Below are 21,178 nucleotides of genomic sequence, written 5' to 3'. Positions count from 1 at the left end.
TATATATTAAATTAATGAAAGAAATTTTTGTAGTTTGTCTCGATTTCCTTTTAAGTAGCTCATATTAAGACAAACACAGGCTGGATGGTCTTCGTAGGATGCATTTCTCCATTTTTCCCAATACTGAGCAATATATCCGAGAATTGTGAATTATTTAGGCAGCCGCAGAAGGAAATGGACTCTTAATGAGCCATATCTCGGATTCACGTGATGCTGGGAATAACTTGGGAGAGTTTGACATTCTCGGCATTCTAATGAGCACCCATACCATTTGAAGACAAGGAAATACTTGTTACGTTTTTCATGTCCAGATGTTTATTTCAGAAAAAAAATCTACGAATGAATAAAATGAGAGTGTAAAAATTCATATAGTCACAGTTGAAAAGAGATAGCTACATATCTGATATAAATAGAGATAACGATATAAAATTAGAATATTTTATATATACATTGTACCAAACATAACAATGATAAAGAGAAAAAATCATGGACGGAGCCAATTTTCGGTGAATAATGGATTGATAAAAATTGAAATAGATAATGTTTACCCATATGCCGAATGTGAGACTAAGTATAAGAATATTATGAACATCATGTCTACAAAGGCAAGTTTCGATTGGATTCATTCTGGTTTAGCGATTCCGGATTATAAACTCTCTATCAGGCTCTACTATCGGCTTAACGGGTTATGCAATTCCGAAATAGGTAGAGAGTATTCTGGTCAAAACAAATGCGCCGGAGGAGAATTCTAAAATTGGTGAAAACCAATCGAAACCTACTGAAGATATTGTATAAACTGTTATATATGGTAGATATTATACGCAACTTGGTGACACTATAAGCAATATCTAATCTACCAGTTATATTAATTGTCAAATAGAGAGACATGATCTAACAGTCTTGATCTAACATCAAAATCAACTGTGATGGCCCGGGCGTGGATGCAGAGGGTCTTATGACACTTCCATAGAAAATTTTTAAAACCCTGCTAATAGAAAATTATATCAACAGGGAAATTTTGTTAAAAACAAATTTGAAAAGGGCACTTGAAGTAAGGCATAATTTTGTCAACAATTCTGGAAAATTGTATTTTTCTTGTCAAAAGTGAACTACAAGAATACCCTTTATTAATTCAGCCTTAGAAACTTGGTAAGACCCTCAGATCCTGCGCCTGAATCCACCTCTGTGGACTTTCTATCAGAAGAACCAGTCTTCGGTCATCTATTGCGCTCAGAGAATTGTTCTAATCTCGACCAACTATTGCATGCAGGAGTCTCTTGTAGTCGCCGCTTGTGTCATCCTTCAACCAGCGCCACAACGTTTGTTTCGTTATTTCGAGGAAACATTGTTTTATTTGCACCATATCAATCTACACAGAGAGTTGAATAAAGTGAGCTCAGGATGCACAAAATCAAGTGTAGGGGCCTACACGAATGAACCATTGGTCTATTGTAATTACCTCCGATCTTGAGATGATAATTCTAATGAGCGTTTTATCATCGGTTCCGAGTCCTTTCATCGCTTTTACCAAACGTTCGGCAAAATACATCGGACGATTCTTGATGTTCATAGCTTAAATAGGAGTGAAAATAAAAATCACTGAACTGATACTGAGCTAGTCTTGGGTGAGTGATTATCAGCTAAGTTGTCACATTAGATAAGTCATTTTAACTTTTCCCAATAGTTTACTTCATAGATCGTCTACATCGACTAAAGGGAGTATGACTGTAGTAAGAAATGTGACAAATTGAGTGAATCGCGTCGAAATTTAAATGAAGATTACACGCCTACCTATCGCTCTAAGTCCGCTCCTGAAATCACCCGATGTTTCACGATCAATAGAGTTTAAGATGTCGCGTTGTGAGATTTTCACGTATTCGTCCCAGATAACTCTCAGCGTGTAGTAATCACGTGTTGAGAAGATCAGATTAAACGTCTCTTCGTCCGTTCCCCATTTCTTCTCACCGGCCTTGTACAAACGCTCGGCATCGCGCTTCGCTTTATCAACATCTACCAGTTTATAGTAATTCACTTGGAAAATACCTGAAAATTAATTATCTTATGATAACATTTCGGCTGTATTTAACACATTTTGCCATCAGGTCGCAGTTGAGATTTAATTAGTAGTCAACTAATTGAAATTGAGAGACCAATTTTGAAGGACCTGTCACATCCCAAAAGAGCACTTTGATGTCGAAAAAGGCAATATTAGGTATATTCCCACACGGAGGGGCTAATTTTGAAGAAATTCTCAAGTCTCAAAAGGCATTTTGATTCACAATAAGGCAATATGATGTGCACTCCCCCAAAATGTACCAATCATCTTTTTGACAAAATGAAAAAGGGCAATTTGATGTCCTTATTCAAGTCTCATTAAAGCCCCTTGGATCCAGCTCGACTGTAATGTACATGACAGCAGGGTAGAACTCGTATTACTGCCAGAAGGAATTATCAGCTGAATTCACGTCGATCTCACCCGTTGGTTTTCCATCATCGGTATGCAATTCTTCAACTGCCTGTTCAAGTTTTTCCCTCGTGATATCGTAACGATTGCCCTAACAAAAACAGACGGACAATTGCTGCTTATTTGATCTCCATTCATTTTGAACAGACATTTGAACATACATCACACTCCTCAAATCTCAACCAACCTGAACAGCTGAAATCAGTAAATGTTTGAAGTCACCGCTTGTATCTTCCCTGATATCTTTCTCTAACAAAGCACCTTTTAACGCTTTCTTATTTGGACTGGCCACTAAAATAAGATGAAGATTAAGATATTTTATAACTTACTCGTGTATCCTCTTCACGATATAGCTTAACAATAAATTATAGTTTAACATTACCATCTGGGTATTCAACGCCCATATCATGAATCTGCTGATTAGTTCTAGTCATCAGCACTTCGATCAAAGCATCTTCATCAGTTCCCAATCCCTGAAACAAAACCAAACTGATTCAACAGTGTCGAGTCGCGAGTAAATCAAAGCAAAAACCAGAGTTTTAAACTCACGTAAATAGCATCTTTCACGCACCAGGCATCATACACGGCGGGCTTCACGAAACAGGCCATGATCGCTTCACGAAAATCACCACTCAACTCGGAACGCAACTCGACGATTAGATCCTACAAATAAAAACATTATCACAATCAGTATTCGTCTCAACATCGGATCCAGCTGGTTTAAAGATATCTACTAGATCCATGGCCTCTTACAGAGAGTATTAAACGCTGTGTCCTTCGATTTCTTATTCTAATTCTTGATAAATAGATTTTATTTTCAATCTTCCAAAATTCTATATAACGGATAGTACATTTTGATTGTATTTTCATATAAGCTCAGCAGCGAATAGTGCTAATGGTCAAAAAGAATAGGCCAACGTAGATTTACCTTGCCGTACATGGTTTTAAACATCGCTTTCAGCTTTTGACGTTGACTGTTACAACGTGTGGCCACAACATGAATTATAGCAGCTTCGTCCGTTCCTGTCAGAAAGAAATCAAACCCAGTTTGACCAAACGAAAAGACCAAAACGAGCCCATTCTTAATTCTAGAATAGCCACACTATGACGCGGAGAACAGATACTAAGTTTAAATTTTGTGTTTTGTGATTTCAATTCTTGATAAATAAAATTCGTGTTTAATCTTTTGAATTCTGTATATGGTGGGTTTTACACTTAGAAACTTCATTCTTAACCGCAGTGTTGCATCATCTATGGTGACCACTGAAAAGCTGATGTGTATGAATGAATGCACAGCTCTGGTTTGATCCCATTCTAAATTAGTCTGTTCCAGGTACAGACCAAATTACGATGGACTAACTATCATACGTTGTGAACTGCAGCTTAAAAATAAGTCTCGATCAATTTAGTGCAAATCATAAAATCATAGTATATATATTACCGGCTCCTTTCATAGCTGCTCTGAGATATTCACAATCAGTTTCCGCGTCCCAAGGTTTATCGGTTATATCAACTTTCAGTTCTTTCTGCGACCACAGGTTAACCGGGTCGTTTACGCCGTAATTCACAAACGCTCGCACCGTTCCCTGCGTTATCTCAAACGTTCCCGAAATGTCTTGTCGTCGCATCATTTCGTCGATGAAATTGTTTCGAATTTCTTCTCTCAAATCCGGTTTAGACTCCAAGGTCACAATCAATTTATTGACTTTTTGTTTGATTTCCTGTGAAGAATTCAGTGCAATTAGTGGTTTTGAGGTAATAGAATATTTTGGAATCATTATCATTCTTGATACAAGAGTGATAATTGAAAACGACAGAAAAATTAGTTTCAACCTCCGGATCTTCCTGATATTGGGATACATCATCATCATCTTCATCGTCATCTTCATCTTCAGAACCACTTCTTTCATCATCGCTTCTATTTTTGTGTTTTTTTCCGCGTTTCTTTTCCATCTTTCTCTGTTTCTTCTCTTCTTTTTTCTTTTGCTGAAAACATTAGACAAAAAGGTGCAGGTTTTTCATGAAAGATGGCAGGACATCAAACTGCTTCCATTTTTACTCCTTCAGATCAGAAATTCATAGAAACTTATCTAAAACTCATTGAAAGTTGAATACGACGATGGTCTCTAGAGTGAGTCCGAAACTGTAGAAAGAATATAATTTTTATACCTTTTTAGAAAGGCCTTCTCCATCACTGTCATCGGAATAAACACCCAGCTAAGAGAGGAAATCATTTTCAATGACTTTAAATCAAGGAAAAATTCATTATCATCATCATTTCAAAGTAAATTTTACACGAACGTTTTTACGAACCTTTTTATAGCAATTCAACTGATAAGATTGTTGACCCATGAAACTGGTACTCAGAGCATTTTGCTGGATGCGTCGTGACTCAGGTATTTGAAGCGGGGGCGGAGGTGGCTGAAAAACATTTTAACCAATCATTGAACGAAAGCTGATTGTTTCAAGCAGAAAACAAATTCTTTATCAACAAAATGCAAGATTTGTTGATAATTCACTATCAAAGCTGAGTGGCAAGCATGGTTCAAATCCTACTAGCTGCATATATCATCCCACTGTGAGGTCGTATGAACAATTCAAATAGGGTAGGTCTAAGAAAAACAAAATCCAAACGACGTAATGACGTAAAGCAAGAACAAACGAACCTGGGCTGTATCTTGGTAACTCAGCTGTGGCGCCGCTGCTGGTAGGGAATATACAGTAGTGTACGCTGAGCCTGAAAGAAAAATCTGAATTCATGTTTCATTCGCAAAACAATGTTCACGGGTAGCTACAAAGAGACCATCTCATTTAGACAGTAACCTTTAGGAGATTGCAGATAGATGCTTACCTTGATATCCTTGTTGATAATAGTAAGGATGTTGCTGCATGCTGTACGCACCCATAGCATCGTTACCAAAAGGTCCGCCCATATTGTAATTCGGCATAGGCATCGGCGGTCCGGAATTTGTCGGGTAATTCGATGCAAAGCCAGTCTGAATCAAATATGATTTACTCGGAATTATGAAAGAAGTGTAAAACAAAAAATTCATGTTTTCAGATAGGTCGATAAAATTGTGATAATCTGCACTTACTCCATATCCATAAACCATATTGCCGCTGATCCTTGATCTGGAAAAAGTATTTTAAACAATGATTATAATGAATGATTTAGACATGGATTGATGATTGTTGATATGGCATAGCAAAGTAGGCCTAATAGGGAATGGAAATTGGCATTATTTTCACTTTCGCAAATTCTCTTCGCGATATTGTGTTGCGCTGTGGTAAAGCTTTTATAATCGGATGAGCTTATCCTTATCCTACTGTGGTTTGTGAAAATATACAATCGTGAAACTAAACCACAGACAGGTTACCGACGAGTGTGATGAAAGTAAAAAATAAATGTCATTGACATTGTCACTCTTGACTCTTAGAAAAATTATTTTTTTATTTTCGTGGTGTAGACTGTTGTTGTAGAGTAGAGTATGGTAGCCTTCCTTAATTGTCTGTTTCAATGATATATCATGAATAGATAAAGCTTTTTATCTTCTTCAATCAAATTTAACTAACCGTGAAAATAGCGATGAAATGAGTCGATTTGCAAGAAGTCACTATCTATATATCTATTTATGTTTTGACAGCTATTTGTTTACATGCAACCAGGGACAGCATGCGCCATATTACATTGGGAATCCATAATTCACGGCGTCGGATTTTGAAGCGACTTGGTGGCAGCACCATATGGTCCCCTGGTGGAATTTCTTTGAACTAATTTAATTACACGGTGGACATTTGGCATATAAACAACTATTTAACGGCAGCTTACTCTATTTCCGTCACTATCGAATTGGCTGGTGTATCGTATTGGGTATTTGATTTTCTAGTTTCAACAGTTTTGGCAGCGGATTATATCAGTTCACAGAATTCCCGCCGGGGAACCGTACGGTGCTGCCACCACGCTATCAATAAATTCAATAACATTTTTATTGTAATATATGTACATGTTACGTTAATTCATCTTTTTTAGTTTTACAACATAAACCATATTTTAGAATCAAATGAGTTTTTTAAGTATTTGTTACTGATTCTGTGGGTCATCATTTGGGTCACGACAGAGATGATGGTATAAGGTTCGAACCCGTCTACTACCGACGTCACCCCCTCTGCTGGCTGTCGACCCTGTCTGTGGGATGGGACATCATTTTGAGTCCAGTGATTTATTAGGGTTTTTTACTAATCGTGGCGTCTATCTTAAAGTACCCAGTCTTGCAGGTACAACAGGGGGAGATGCTGTAACTTGAGTTCAAATAATATTCAGACACACTGGTACCCATAAGAGACTCATCTAAAATCCAAGGACCGAAAAATTGCAACAGTAAAATAAGACCTGTGATCGTTGTTTTATTTTTCAATTTATTGAACCAATGAGAAGTTACCACAGGGGCTTAGAATATATCAAAATCTTTCTTCTTCTATCACTTGTTTTATAAACTAGACCTAACAGCCATTGACAAATTGGGGTCGTTCGTGACCGACACTCAACTCAAGAGCCGGTACAATTACTGAATTTTACTTATCTTTTTTTCATAGCTGTAAAGATACATCATACACACATCAGAGTAATGCTTATCGATAATTAAAATGAAATAGACGTTCATTTTGCAGTGATCATATATACAACATGCATTTTCATTTTCCACACGAGCCACCGCCGCCTTCACATTACAACCCTATTTAATACCGTCTAAATTTAGTCTATTCCAATTTAGAAAAGACCAAGTGTTCACAGCCAGTGCTAAATTGGTCCATTCCAGTTTAGAACTGACCAATTTATGCCAACCCAAAAAGACAGGTCCATTCTAAATTTTAGAAGTGTCGCGTCTAGCTGGACCAGCGATAACAGACGATTTAAAACCTTGAGTAAGTGCACAGGTCTAGTTTGGTCCATTTGAAAATTGGTCAGTTCTGGGTACAGGCCAAATAAGAACGGACTAACTAGCGGTAGTGTGGATGCGACCAGACTAATTTCCTACGTGGTACGACCACTAGCACGAGGTCAGTTTACTGCCCGCGCATGTTTCCAGCGGGAAATCACGCTAGCAATCACTGGAACAAGGCTTCTGTACTATTTATAATTACAAATTTAGAAAAATTTACACAAGGTTTTCTCTATTAAAATGGAAAAAAAAAAAATCAAGTTAGCTGTTCGGCTCAGTTGTCAAACCCACAAGTCTTACCCCATACTGTTGTACTCGTATAAATGCAACAGACCATGTTTTAAATGTGAATTAATTCAGAAGCCATCGATATTGGCACAACATGTATACAAAACTGTATTTGTGAACTCAACAAGACACAAGTCTTATGGCGGTCAGTTGCACGAAAAAGTTAAAACTCATTTTTCGGTTTGATTGCTGCTGGTACTTATGTTTTCAGTATCGACAACATTTCAAACTTTACTGAATCGTTTTAAGCGTTTACTATTTCATGAAACTGAACGCGTATGTTCGTACGCAAGCATTATAACAAATTATAGGTATCCACCAGCACACACTGAATTCATTTGAAAATAAATATGTTGCCTCTTTCGATAAATAACTTACGCGGTCTTTTTAACGCGGGAGATTTTCTCATAGTTTCCTGGCATGGAATAATAGCTCATACCCCCTGAATCTAAAATAGAGCAAACTAGACTCTAAATGACAAGTGGTTCGGATGAAAAGCAAATGTTGCAAACTGAAAATCTTTTAATGATCCTAACCCCGATTTGTGCGGTTAAACTCGACTATAAGTGTACAACTTTATATCATTTTCTCGCAGACTTCAATCTCCGAAGTTACACACGTTATTTAGTAATGAACGACAAAAAATACATTATGCATCATTTCCGATAGCGATTGTCCAGAGATACAACACTCATTATGGTTAAGACGTACAACTTCCGAAAAATTCGACGAATTCGTTCATTCATTCCAATTTTCGGGGGTTCACGAACTTGAAAAATTATACGTTAACACACCATAGTTAGTTTACATTTAGCACCCTATAAAACGTCTACTTTCTAAAACGGCCGATCATCGAATGACGGGTCGCGTGGTAACTCCTCTTTGACGTTCAAAAGTCAACAATATTTCATTCATTCACAGTTTTATAATAGTAATCACGAATACACAAATAAACATATATGAAATGTATAGAGAATTATAACGTTGTAAACGACGCCGCGGCGCGTTGCGAACCCTGGACAATCGCTGCTTACTCCTGGGTCGGGGGGAGGAAGTTAAAACCGATGAAATCAGACGGGAGGCAAAATAACTCGAAAAACAAAATCGGGACGTTTTCCCGTTTCTTTTATCACGTTTGTTTAAAATTCTATGCGCGGACAATAAATTCGGTTTTTATCGGGTCATTCGTAATTCGTAAACAAAAGATACGGATATATAGATATAATATTCATCATTATTATTTTTTATACATTTTGTCGGGAGTTCGGTGATTCTTCTTGTTAATTCTTCGATGAAAGATAGTGATATGAAGGCAGTCACATCGCGTTCAGCAATCATCAGTCGTCATCTCGCTTGTTTATTTATTTCCACATCGACGACGACGATACTGCAGTTCTCTCGAGATGGAATGAATGCTGCGGTTATCGATGTATGTCGCGTACGTACGGAATGACATACGTACGTAACCGCAGCGAAGTTCTTGCATCGTCGAGACCGTCGTTTCCGCGTGGATCTAAACCGACGCCGATGACGTTTGTTCGTTTCGCGGCTGTCTACAGGAAATAGTCGGGCGTTCGGCGAGTTACGTGAGGTTCTCCTCGTCTCGGAGCTGGATCAAATTGTAAGCTGAAACAATCGATTAACATTTAGGTGAAATCATCATTACATTCCGCAGCCTCAATTCATACGTTTTGGCTCTGTTCGATAAACAGATACAATGAATTAACGAACTAGTTACTTACAATGAGTACTTAAGGGCATCATCTAACTCCATAATAGCTGCTTGATTGCCGCACCTATAGCAGTAATTTGGAGCGCTAAATATCGTCACTACATTACGGTCATGACACCAGTTATAGCCCTATAAAAATACAATAAATATCACAGACACGAATACGCGTAAAGTAATGATTTGTCGGTAAAATAGACTAGAGATGTTATCAACGTACCTCCATAACGAGTTGATGAGCTCTAGAAACTAACGTTAAACCATTAGTGTGATTAAATGTCTCGGATATATCCTGTCCGAAGGTGTAACCAGCACCTCGCGGAGAAATACCCCAGCCGCCTCGGTCATCCGGATCTGACCAGAGCAAATCACACATTGGACCCTGAAATCGAGAGAGAGAGACACATAGTTTACGTGCTGTAGATGAATGATCAACACCCCTTTCCACCCATTTACAGATTCCTTTTTTCCATGACCATGTTATAACACAAAATTTACAAACTAAGAGTAAATCTAAGGAAATTCTAGGTTTAAAATATTATTTCTTTGCAAAACTTGTCAAATTCCCTGAGTTTTCCTTGATTTTTCTGATCCCCTATATTTTCCATGTTAACCACATTTTCTAGGTGGCCCTTATTAGTTATTAGTTAGTTATTCATTTTAAGACTGGTATTAAGTTGCCAGATCGGCTATACTACCAAAATGAAGTTAGACCGGTCTTAAATCAAAGCTTAGTCTGTGCGACAGGCTTACCTCATGTGGAACTTCCTGAAGACGATCAAGGGCACGTATATGATCTAATGTATCTATGGATGGAGATAAACCACCGTGTAAACAGAATATCTATAAATAACAAAAAAAACAACTAAAAAACAATCAATATCATTATCATTATCGCACAATAGTATAACCCAGTTATCTGTATGAACTTTGTTCGAAAATTGAAACAAGAAGAATGGAATTGTTGAATCATCACTGATAATCGATATACCATCATCACTAAATAACATATTTCATTTCATATTTTATACATGCACTGTTTAACTATGACTCATCACATTTCAAGTAGGGACACCTAATATCAATAAATAACAAACTCCAGGACCCAGTTCCACAGTTGTGAGTTAGAGTTAACTCTGAGATAAAATAAGTTCATTTTCAATGAGTTAACTCAGGGTCAAATTTTAACTCACAACTGTGGAACTGGACCCATATGTACAGTAATTAGCCTATCAATTTCAATCCAATACATAGTTAAACGTTTTGTCTTTTTAAGAACCATTGTAAATCTATCTAGCGTAAAATGCTGCTGTTAACAACTCTACGTTGCTCAGGACGTCAAGATGTCCGACAACTGATTGTTAAAATGGAATAAGAGTGATTCATCTTACCTGTTGATCAACTAATGCAGTCAATGGCAGATAATCAAAAAGATCCGTGAAATATTTCCATACGTTTGCATTACCATATTTTCTTAAGCACTCATCGTAAAATCCGTAAACTTGAGTAATTTGTCTACTTTCGTGATTTCCTCTAAGAATTGTAATACGTTCCGGAAATCGCACCTAAAATCAGATCAAAAAAGAGACAATGATTTTTGATATATCGAACATGCCCAGACAAGCCCTTCACAGCTTTATCAATAGTGGTTTTGAGTTTCCTGGAACAGCCAGAGGGTCAGGTTGAAGAAACAAATTTCACAAACTCAGCCATGGCACGAGACAAACCTAGGGCTCTAACAGAAAATCAAGAATTCCTGGATATTTCTCCGCCCGATTAACAGTGCATTCACCAAGCAGGTGCCATAGCGCAGAGACTACTTGTCAGAATGATGACTCATATAACTGTACAGAGCAGTTAGCGTACTATGAAGTGTCTGGTATCATATGCACTAGAGATCGTAGGTTGCTTTGAAAATTAATTTTCATCCAGGTACCTACAGGGACAATGGGATTTTCTGAAAAATGAGGTGAAATATTTCACAGAGGGCATCCGGCGATTTTTCGTCTGTGTCCAGACAAATCTGATAGCGGAAAACCCTGAAAATACTCTCAGTGGGGACTGTTTCTTCTCAATATGACTAGGGTTCTTTGCGATTCATCACCAGCAAAAACAAGACATCAAAATTTCAAATTCACTGACTTTCCCTGATTTCTAAGAAGATTCAGAATCATCTAATTTTTTCCCGAGGAAGGAAAAATATAATCATTTTTTCCCCTGATCGGTAAGAAACTCAAACTCAAACTACAAACACTGTTAAAATGCATGCGTCCTACTCACCTTCAACGCGACAAGTAGAGTGACAGTTTCTACTGAATAATAACCTCTATCGACGTAATCACCCATGAAGAGGTAGTTTGTATCTGGTGACTTTCCTCCTATTCGAAACAGTTCCATCAGATCGTGAAACTGCCCGTGAACATCGCCGCATACCGTTACTGGACATTTCACGTCTTGAACATTTGATTCTTTCGATAGAATTTCTTTCGCCTGCAATAAACAAACAGAAAGTAGGATTAGAAAAAATCGAAAAAAATTTCGCAGTTCTTCGCGGGCCATAAAAGTTTGTTTTTAAAGATAACCAGCGGGTAGAAACCATAGCAACAATTCAACTTCAATTGTTGTCACTGTCAATTATCCACTGGTTAACTAACCAACTTTGAGAAACTGCAGCCCTTGAAGTGGATATTTTACCAGGGCCCAGTTTCACAAAAAAATTTAACTCAAATTTTTGGAGTAATTGCTGTTGGTTACTTCATATTTTCAACGAGGACAACAATTCAAACTTTCAAACAATTCAAACCGTTTCACTTTCAGGCTTAAACTTTTTCGTGAAACTAGGCCCTGATCTATTCTATTTACTATAATTTCAATTTACTGCATTTCAACCTAAATGGTTGGAGTGCTATATGTAGTTAGGAGCCTCAGTGGTCTGGTGCAGAGTGAGAAGAGGCTGCACTAGTTAATATGCTGGTCCAGGTTTGAATACTGCTCCATTCTATTATTCTCCGCTCTATTATTTTCCCTAACTCTGTGTCTGTTCTCCACACTTTCCTTGAAATTCTAAGATTTAAGTCGCGCATATCAGCATTGAGTTGTCAACAAAATAGCGTTAACCTAGAGTTTGACACACTGACTGCCTTGTATTTTGTTAAAATTTAAAATACTCGATATTTTCGCGCATGCACTCCTCACTCCACTGCTGATTGCAGACTTGAAAATGGTTTTATTACAAATAATTACTTGATTATCATCATCAATAAAAGCTCGGCAGAAATAAAACAGTTAAATGCACCGGTTGCTAGGCTAATTTCACTACTAACCTTTTCACAAAGTGTCTTCACTTGAGTTTCTGTCAGTTGTTTGCATTCGTTTAATTGTTCGATTGATTGGTCCAAATCTTTGGCCGTCACTTTATCGTCTACCATACTCATGACAAGGCAATGTCTTTAATAAAACGTTTCAATGGTCACTCTCGCCGCTAATTTAGTCGGAAACGCTCTGAACGACGGCGTAGTTAATGCAGTTTCAGTTGAATCTAGGCGGAGGAATAATAGCGATTTGAGGAAAGATTTTGGCAAAATGGCCGCCACTGTGCCGCATGACGTCATAGCTCGAGAAACTCTTTTTTAAACAGCTTTTTGCGATTTTTAATCATTATTTCCTATTTCTATGCGTGTATACTTCGACAAATGGGAAAGATGAAATTCAAAATTACACTTAGTAAAATCTGAAATATTTCTCAGCTCGTAAATCAGCGCCCTCTACAGGCTCTTTTAGTCGTGGCCGCCATAGCGTTAGGCCTAAAATATCGAAGCAACTTGCGAAAATCGTTCGACATCAGACTTCACGCTCGGTATAAATTGAAAAAATGTCGTCGGAACAAATGACCCTTAGGGGTACTATGAGGGGCCACAATGGATGGGTCACCCAAATCGCTACAACTCCGCAATATCCCGATATGTTGCTGTCAGCTTCTCGTGGTATGTTTTATTTCCGGGTTCTCTGATACCGGTTTTTAATTTCATTTCGTAAAAAAGACTTGCACTCGAGTGAAGTAGCTTCTGTACCGATGCTGTGGACCTGATCGCAGAGCGCAGAGCTTTCTTAAATGGAAAATTCCCGGTTTTAATTTATCAATCGGATGCAATTTCATCTCTAAAAAATATCTTGTACCGATTTTTTTGCACCTATACTTGTAAAATTTTGTTTTTATCAGACAAAACGCTGATCGTTTGGCAGTTGGATCGTGATGACCAAGTCAGCTACGGAACCCCGAAAAGATGTTTGACCGGTCACGATCATTTCATCTCGGATGTCGTCATCTCGTCTGATGGACAGTTCGCTCTATCAGGATCGTGGGATCGTACTCTGCGTTTGTGGGATCTTTTCAAGTAAGCACTGATTTTTAAAAGAAAAAATACTAGGAACCAGTAGTTATGAGTGATCGCTATGTAGAATATATCGTATTTGCATCAACATCGAATATTTAAATGATGTATGCGTTGTTTGTTTTATTTTCAGAGGTGTCACCACTCGACGATTCGTCGGTCACACGCAGGACGTCCTCAGCGTCGCCTTCAGTCCCGACAACCGACAGATTGTTTCAGGATCCCGAGATAGAAGCATCAAATTGTGGAATACTTTGGGAGTTTGCAAGTACACCATTCAGGTATGTATAGACATCAGGTACTGCAGGGTTCACGCTATTACCGTCGAACCCGATTATAGCGGGTTCGACTGTACTATTAGGCATCCATAGACTTCAGATATATATGGATTTGGTGTATATAACAAAATTATTTTAATTCAAATTTAATTCAACAATCAAGTGTAAGATTTTCTCCATGAATTCTCAGTCCTAAAAATCTAAGATGACTGATTAGTTTGGACCTTGTGTTGTTACTGCATAATGTAATGTATTAGATTTAACATTAAAATTTTTCTCATTTTTAGGATGATTCTCACGATCACTGGGTGTCATGTGTCCGCTTTTCACCGAATACTGCCAACCCCATCATCGTATCAGCTGGATGGGACAGAATTGTCAAGGTCAGTTATTGGATATTACAGCACGCGCTATCCCAAATTTGCGCTTTCCATAATAAGGTGTCCAGGGTTCATCCGTTTAAACAATTCTGAAACAAATGCATTTATCCAGCAGCAGAAACAAAATCCATTTGAATACTCCTCAAAATGCTCGTGTAGGAACTCTTTTAACGGAGATTTGTTCGATGATGATGCAAAGGTTTTGGACTAGAGTCTCTGATTCTTATGATCGATAAAACCTTAATAGTTCTGAGACGATATAAAGGCAGGAAAGAGGTCAAATTTGATCAACTGTCAAACCAGTTTAATCCAGATTTTGATTTGATATGGATATGATCGTGATATATGTCCGCATTTCTTGATAACTAGAATTATAAGATTGGTCCAAATGACACAAATTTAGCATGTCCCATTCTATCAGTTAAAGGTATTTGATAATAGTTGTATTTTTTGAAAATTGCAGGTTTGGAATTTGACAAATTGTCGATTGAAGACGAATCATATGGGACACCACGGATACTTGAACTGCGTTACAGTTTCACCCGATGGTTCTCTTTGTGCATCCGGTGGAAAGGTGAGAAACTGCTGTTAACACTTCCGCTGCATGGTGGAAATATGCCCTAAAAACTGCTGCCCTAACCCTTAGCAAACCTACAATGAATCATACAATAAATTCCCTCCAAATTCTGGGCAGGTATAGGTTAGTTGAGAAACAGGGATAAACTACTGTTTTCTGTGCTATCACCGTATTCTCCTGAACTATCACTGCAATAGTGCAGATGTGACCGGAACTGTGCAATCAAACCCTTATCTTATTCGAGACATTGAATGTGGAAACAATGATGAAAGAAGGTTCACGGACTAGAGTCTCTGAATTATTATGATTGATAAATGCCTTCATTTCTGAGTTCGATTGTATAATCATTTCATAAAAGTTCGAATTTGTTCATTTAACATTTAATCAACTGAAACTTCTCTAGGAAATGATGATAAACAGGTTTTTCGGACTAGAGTCTCTGACAAACTAGTGATCGATAAAAGCCCATAATTCTGAACTGAAATTATATTCTTGACATTAGAATTTCTGATGATTGATTGAATTTAAATGGAATACTGTTGCTTTGAACAGCTATTGGTGATATGATTGGTATATAACGCATGTTTTGTTTTGAGACATCGAATGTAGAAACAATTTGAAAGTTGAATCGATAAGTTATCAATTTTAAGAAATGATGATAAACAGGTTATTCGGACTAGAGTCTCTGACAAACTAGTGATCGATAAAAGACCGTAATTCTGAACTTAAATTATCTCCTCGGCATAAGAATGTCTGAATATAAGGCTAAACAAAAATGATGCCTTGTTTCTCCGCAGCGGCCGGGGCATTTTTGTAAAATATGATAAAATTCATAAACAGTTAATTCTATAGCGGCCGGGTCTGTTATGGTGAAATTGATCACGATTTAAAAAAAAAGTAATGTATAGGGTAGATAGGCGGCCGCCCGGGACAACATTTAAGCTCAGCAGAGCGGAGAAACAAGGTATCAATTTTTTTTTGCCTAAATGCTGCTTCAGCTATAGTTGGTGATTATAATAATATAACGTATGTTTTGTTTTTAGGACGGTATGGCTATGTTGTGGGATTTGAACGAAGGCAAACATCTGTACACATTAGAGGGAGGTGATACGATCAATGCGTTGTGCTTCAGCCCCAATCGATACTGGCTGTGCGCCGCTACCGGACCTTGCATCAAAATCTGGGTGAGTTTTGAAAGTAGACAGAAGTTCGACGTTGCTTCGTCTAATTTTATACCCGATGATTAAAAAAAGACACATTACTTCATTATTTGGAGCTGTTTGCTTTGAAAGAAATCGTCCTGCAATTATGAGGGTGTATTTATTATTTAATATGAAGCTAAGTGAATTGCTGCGTAATTAGCGTTTTAAGTATCGCTTGTGCTTAAGTGTCCTATGATTCAAAAACATCACATTTTATACAGATGAGCGTCAGCAGTGAAATAACTCCTGCAATTATGAGGACAGTTTAGAACTTTTAAGATCATAAGCTATGAAATATGGATTATTCCATTTGAAGACCGGCTGTTAAAATTGTTGCCGAATTAGTGTTTTTAGTATTGCTTAGTGCTTAAGTGTCCTATGATTCAAAAACATCACATTTTAAACAGATGAGCGTCAGCAGTGAAATAACTCCTGCAATTATGAGGACAGTTTAGAACTTTTAAGATCATAAGCTATGAAATATGGATTATTCTATTTGAAGACCGGCTGTTAAAATTGTTGCCGAATTAGTGTTTTAAGTATTGCTTAGTGCTTAAGTGTCCTATGATTCAAAAACATCACATTTTAAACAGATGAGCGTCAGCAGTGAAATAACTCCTGCAATTATGAGGACAGTTTAGAATTTTTAAGATCATCTTTAATAAGCTATGAAATTTTGGATTGTTCTATTTAGAGAATGGCTGATTAAACATTTTACATACATTCTCATTTAAGGATTTGGAATGCAAGAGTGTTGTGGATGAACTGCGTCAAGAAGTTATTGTTTCTGGTGCTGCTCCAGATTGTATATCGTTGGCTTGGTCAAGCGATGGACAGACTTTGTTCGCTGGTTATACCGATAACAATATCCGAGTTTGGCAAGTGTCAATGGCTGCTGGCCACAATTGAAATTTATATACGTAAACGAATAAGTTAAGAAAAATTACAGGAAAAATAAACTTGTAGTACGTGGAAATGGGTGTTAGTTTTGTTGATGTTTCCTTATGGTTGGTTTTGATGAGTCAATATGGAAAGTATTGCTCTGCTGCAGATAGTGGGTCTTAATTTTCTCTTCTGACTGGCAGGTAGTGTTCTGTCATAGGAGGATCTAGGACACAGTACACTTAGTACATGTACATACAGTAAAACCTCTAAAGCAATGAATGCTTCTGGTTCCAATGAAAAAGCTTACCTAACTGGAGGAATGATTGATATAACTGGATTTGGTTACAAGTCCCCGGATGAGAACCTTGATAATTCTTGCCGTGTCCATAGGCCACCCCATTGTGAGAAGCTAAAACTAAGACAATAAAAGGACGGCAAGTGAAATAACTTACAAACGTTAAACTTTATTTTGCCGACTAAGTCATGAAAACCGGAAGTTGCCTTGTATAAAACTATATGCATATGTTTAAGAAGACCAATACTTCTTTTAGGTCCTTAATTATCACAAGATTATTAACAAATACACGTACAATATGAATGATTTACAGGAAGCATTCAAATAGTACACGAATCCCCTCCCCTTTTAGAATCTTAGTACATGTACCTATTTTTTACCCCATCTACCATGAACAATTGGACTACATGTATAATACAAAACCTATGCGCGATGCTTTCAATGACATTCTGGAACTAGGATAAGAATATTGTGGTATATTATGTACTGCAGTTTATTTTTGCATGAGATAGATTTTGACATTAAGATATGTCTCGTCTACACAGTACGTACAACTTTTGAAAACCCCCGATGAGAAAAGTATCCTACGTACAATTTGAATGCTGCCTTAACGAAATGATGAATTACATAAATTATCAAAATATACAAAACATTATTGACTGATTAATATACGATTACACTGAACTCGGGATTGATTTTTTAATCCTTTTGAGTTCTCTAGGGTATTAGTTCCCAGTACGGTACATGAAATCAATAATTACAAGTACATGTTTTAAAACAAGATAAAAGGCAAAAAACCATGTTTCAATACATCAACGTAATATACGCGTATTTGATTTAAACGATTAAATTCTTGCTCCGGTAAAAAGTCACAGCTGGTAAATCCTATCACATAGTTTCCCGCACTCTATTGTCAAATCTAAAGCGGTAAAATCTCGGAAAATATTAAACTAGACGATCAATTCAGACTTGTCGCATTCTATGTAGTACAGTATATACAAAACCCCCCCCAATATTGAAAAAAATTCTGTTTCACCATCTTTTGAGATTTATTTGAAATTGTCATAAAATTACATTCATCTTAGATAAATCTCTCAAGATGGATAGAAGTAACCTATCCGAAATGTCAGTGAAATCGATTTTTTACTGATGATAGTAAATGTTGTTGATTTTCTATTTATGAACTAGACTATATATATTGATTGCTTAAAATCTTGACATAGCTGCTGTAGAAGCAAGACAGTTAAAATTACCTTGAATGAAGCCGAAAAAATAACGAGTAACCCAGGGCCTACCGAAAATAATAATCCCATATTATCGCGATTTTTAATTACATTTATATATGATACCATCATTTCACTTGAAAAGATGTGTAAAGAAAAGTCAAAATCTAGATGACGACAAACATAGCATATGAAATTCATTTCTTCCAGGAAAAGCTTCAATACCAGATGATGACTGATTCACAAGCTTAGATAAAGAATGTTCAGATTTCCATTCAAATTCAAATCTTTCCACGCAGTCATACAAGTGTTTCGTCAACAGCGGCGTTCTACGGGGCATATCCAGGTGGTGGATTTCCAGGATACTGAAAATAGAAAATAATCGAAATGTCCTCGCAAACGTGATTTATTTCAGACTGGATAATGAGCTGTTGAAAATTTTGCCAATATTCACAATTGTAATAATCATCTTGGAAATTCATTATCAAAGACATAAGAATTCCTTATATAGATGTATCAAGAGTCATGAAATTCAATTTATTACAAAATAAATGCCAATTTTCACAATTGTGAATGTAGTGCACTCACAGTACCCAATGCATAGTAATTAACAATGTATAGAAATATTTCCGTAACATCTAGTGAGAAGTGATACGTACTGGTTGTGGAGGAGCGTATGGAGGTGGTTTCGGGTATCCAGTTGCGGCTGCCGATTGTGGGTTATAATTGTACGGCTGCGCGGGATACTGCGGAACGGTACCGTAAACAACCGGCTGTCCGGTAGTTACAACAACGCCTGACTCACGACGAGCTACATAACGACGACGGCAACAAACTCCGCACGAAACTATCATCAGGAATATGACGACCCAAACCGTCCAAAACCCTAGAAAACATACACAACTTATACATCTACTTAAAGCTAAGAAAGTGGTTATTATGCCGATGAAACACGTTATATCAATTAACATGATTATGCCACCCTCCATAGAAAAAATAAACTGAAAACAATAATATCATCATCATCAAATGCTTAGGTTTAGGATGAGAGGTTTAGTGCCAAGTATAGTCTAAACATCGATTGGTTTGTAACTAGCCAAGATGGTCTAGCGGAAAGACAGCGCTAGGATTATGCTTGTCCGGCTTTGGATCAAAAGTTTTACAAATGACATGGAAATTCACCACCAAGACTTGTACTTACACCATAGATTGTAAACTCTGGTTTCACAACACATTCCAAACCCACAACAATAACTCCATCCTAAAATATAAGAAAATATACATCATGTCAACAAACCACTTACCACTGAGAATCTTGAGACAAACAAAACTTGTTAACAAAAACATGATTAATACGTTAAGAGCTTACCTGCACAGTAGTTGCCATTATCACAGAATTCACCAGCCTATTGTAAAAATATGAAATTCAAATAGTGAATCTGAATGTCCCAATTACCCAATTGTTGGTGGTAAACTTTTATAATCAGATGAGCTCATACCAATGTGATTTGTGAAAATATCTGATCGTGAAACTAAACCACAGTCAGTTACTGACAAGTGAATCTGTAGTCTGAATGCCAATCATTGTTATCGTGTTTGGGAACAACGAACTAGATACTAATATCGATTTCAACATTGTTTGGAGAGAACATCGGGTGGCCTAGTTCAGTAAATTCTAGTAGTGCATACCTGATGTCTTAAATAGGACCAGCTCAGTTGGGCAGCTGAACTTGAGCCTTAACCTGCTGGCAGCTTTATTAAGGTTTATTCCCGTTGGTGCCAGGTGATTTGCGGGTTAATGAAATTAACACATTGAAATCCTCATAACTTCCAAATTATTGGATATAAGGCATACAGGAGCTCGTCTTGATAGCTGGGGTCCAAAATCAAAGATTTGACCCAGTATCCTCCTAGTAGAGGTACCTAGGATACTGGGTCAAATCTTTGATTTTGGACCCCCAGCTATCGTGACGAGCCCCTGTGATAAGGCATTGGACCTTCACAAAGCAGTAGTTTATTGTCATAGACATTGAAAGGTGCTGATCTGGGGCGGTGGGGTCATTTATGGGTCCAGTCACTCGTCAGTGCAAAAACAAACTAGAAAGTCAGAATACCCACAATTTTTTGTAACATTATTATTGTTGTCGCCACAAATGAATTCATTCGGAATACGCCAAATTATTTACTTTAGTCTAGATCAAATCAACAAATTAACAACCCGGAAGTAAAATCCAAGCCAGGGAGTTTAGTTTGGCTCTGTGCCCACCAACCAGCCCCAGCAGGCAATCCAATTATTATTTAATACACAGACACCACAGGCAAAGCCCCCGATCAAAAGTTTACAACCAACGATTAACTTATTTGTCCACAATTTAAACTTCATCATCAAACTGAAATAGATTGATTGCAAAAATACCTCCGCTAAATCAGTAAGAATACTGAAAATAATTGTTACGACAGCTGTCACCGACATTATCTGACAGTCAACCATGTTAATGTCATGTGATCTACGGCCGGGTTTTTTTC

The 21,178-nt window shown here is 37.3% G+C and overlaps 4 protein-coding genes across 4 annotated transcripts; 1 reads left to right on the top strand and 3 right to left on the bottom strand.

Annotated features, from left to right (window-relative positions):
• Positions 1-377: 377 nt before the first annotated feature.
• LOC141903540 (annexin-B12-like) lies at positions 378-6,142 on the bottom strand. Its single transcript, XM_074791681.1, has 16 exons — positions 6,038-6,142; positions 5,560-5,596; positions 5,316-5,460; positions 5,131-5,201; positions 4,778-4,885; positions 4,634-4,681; positions 4,298-4,450; positions 3,906-4,185; positions 3,393-3,487; positions 3,014-3,127; positions 2,847-2,937; positions 2,652-2,755; positions 2,477-2,555; positions 1,792-2,043; positions 1,460-1,572; positions 378-1,369 (listed from the first exon to the last, which is right to left on the bottom strand). Exons 2-16 carry the CDS (start codon positions 5,575-5,577, stop codon positions 1,244-1,246), a joined length of 1,797 nt encoding a protein of 598 aa, XP_074647782.1. The 5' UTR covers positions 5,578-5,596; positions 6,038-6,142; the 3' UTR covers positions 378-1,243.
• Positions 6,143-6,867: 725 nt separating this feature from the next.
• LOC141903088 (serine/threonine-protein phosphatase 2A catalytic subunit beta isoform) lies at positions 6,868-13,005 on the bottom strand. Its single transcript, XM_074791035.1, has 7 exons — positions 12,745-13,005; positions 11,702-11,911; positions 10,813-10,986; positions 10,175-10,264; positions 9,642-9,803; positions 9,435-9,553; positions 6,868-9,318 (listed from the first exon to the last, which is right to left on the bottom strand). The coding sequence occupies exons 1-7, from the start codon at positions 12,853-12,855 to the stop codon at positions 9,246-9,248; spliced, it is 939 nt and encodes a 312-aa protein (XP_074647136.1). The 5' UTR covers positions 12,856-13,005; the 3' UTR covers positions 6,868-9,245.
• Positions 13,006-13,199: 194 nt separating this feature from the next.
• Positions 13,200-17,225, top strand: LOC141903780 (small ribosomal subunit protein RACK1-like). Its single transcript, XM_074792086.1, has 7 exons — positions 13,200-13,404; positions 13,641-13,815; positions 13,946-14,093; positions 14,378-14,473; positions 14,934-15,044; positions 16,091-16,231; positions 16,985-17,225. Exons 1-7 carry the CDS (start codon positions 13,293-13,295, stop codon positions 17,156-17,158), a joined length of 957 nt encoding a protein of 318 aa, XP_074648187.1. The 5' UTR covers positions 13,200-13,292; the 3' UTR covers positions 17,159-17,225.
• Positions 17,226-17,584: 359 nt separating this feature from the next.
• LOC141903726 (uncharacterized) lies at positions 17,585-21,149 on the bottom strand. The gene is made up of 5 exons (XM_074791984.1): positions 21,069-21,149; positions 20,022-20,058; positions 19,854-19,913; positions 19,312-19,538; positions 17,585-19,017 (listed from the first exon to the last, which is right to left on the bottom strand). Exons 1-5 carry the CDS (start codon positions 21,141-21,143, stop codon positions 18,982-18,984), a joined length of 435 nt encoding a protein of 144 aa, XP_074648085.1. The 5' UTR covers positions 21,144-21,149; the 3' UTR covers positions 17,585-18,981.
• Between the last annotated feature and the right edge of the window lie 29 nt (positions 21,150-21,178).

The sequence above is a fragment of the Tubulanus polymorphus genome, chromosome 4, assembly GCF_964204645.1.
Source record: "Tubulanus polymorphus chromosome 4, tnTubPoly1.2, whole genome shotgun sequence".
Taxonomy (NCBI): Eukaryota; Metazoa; Nemertea; class Palaeonemertea; order Tubulaniformes; family Tubulanidae; genus Tubulanus; species Tubulanus polymorphus.
Note: the sequence above shows the minus strand (reverse complement) of the source record. Positions and strands in the feature narration are given on the sequence as shown.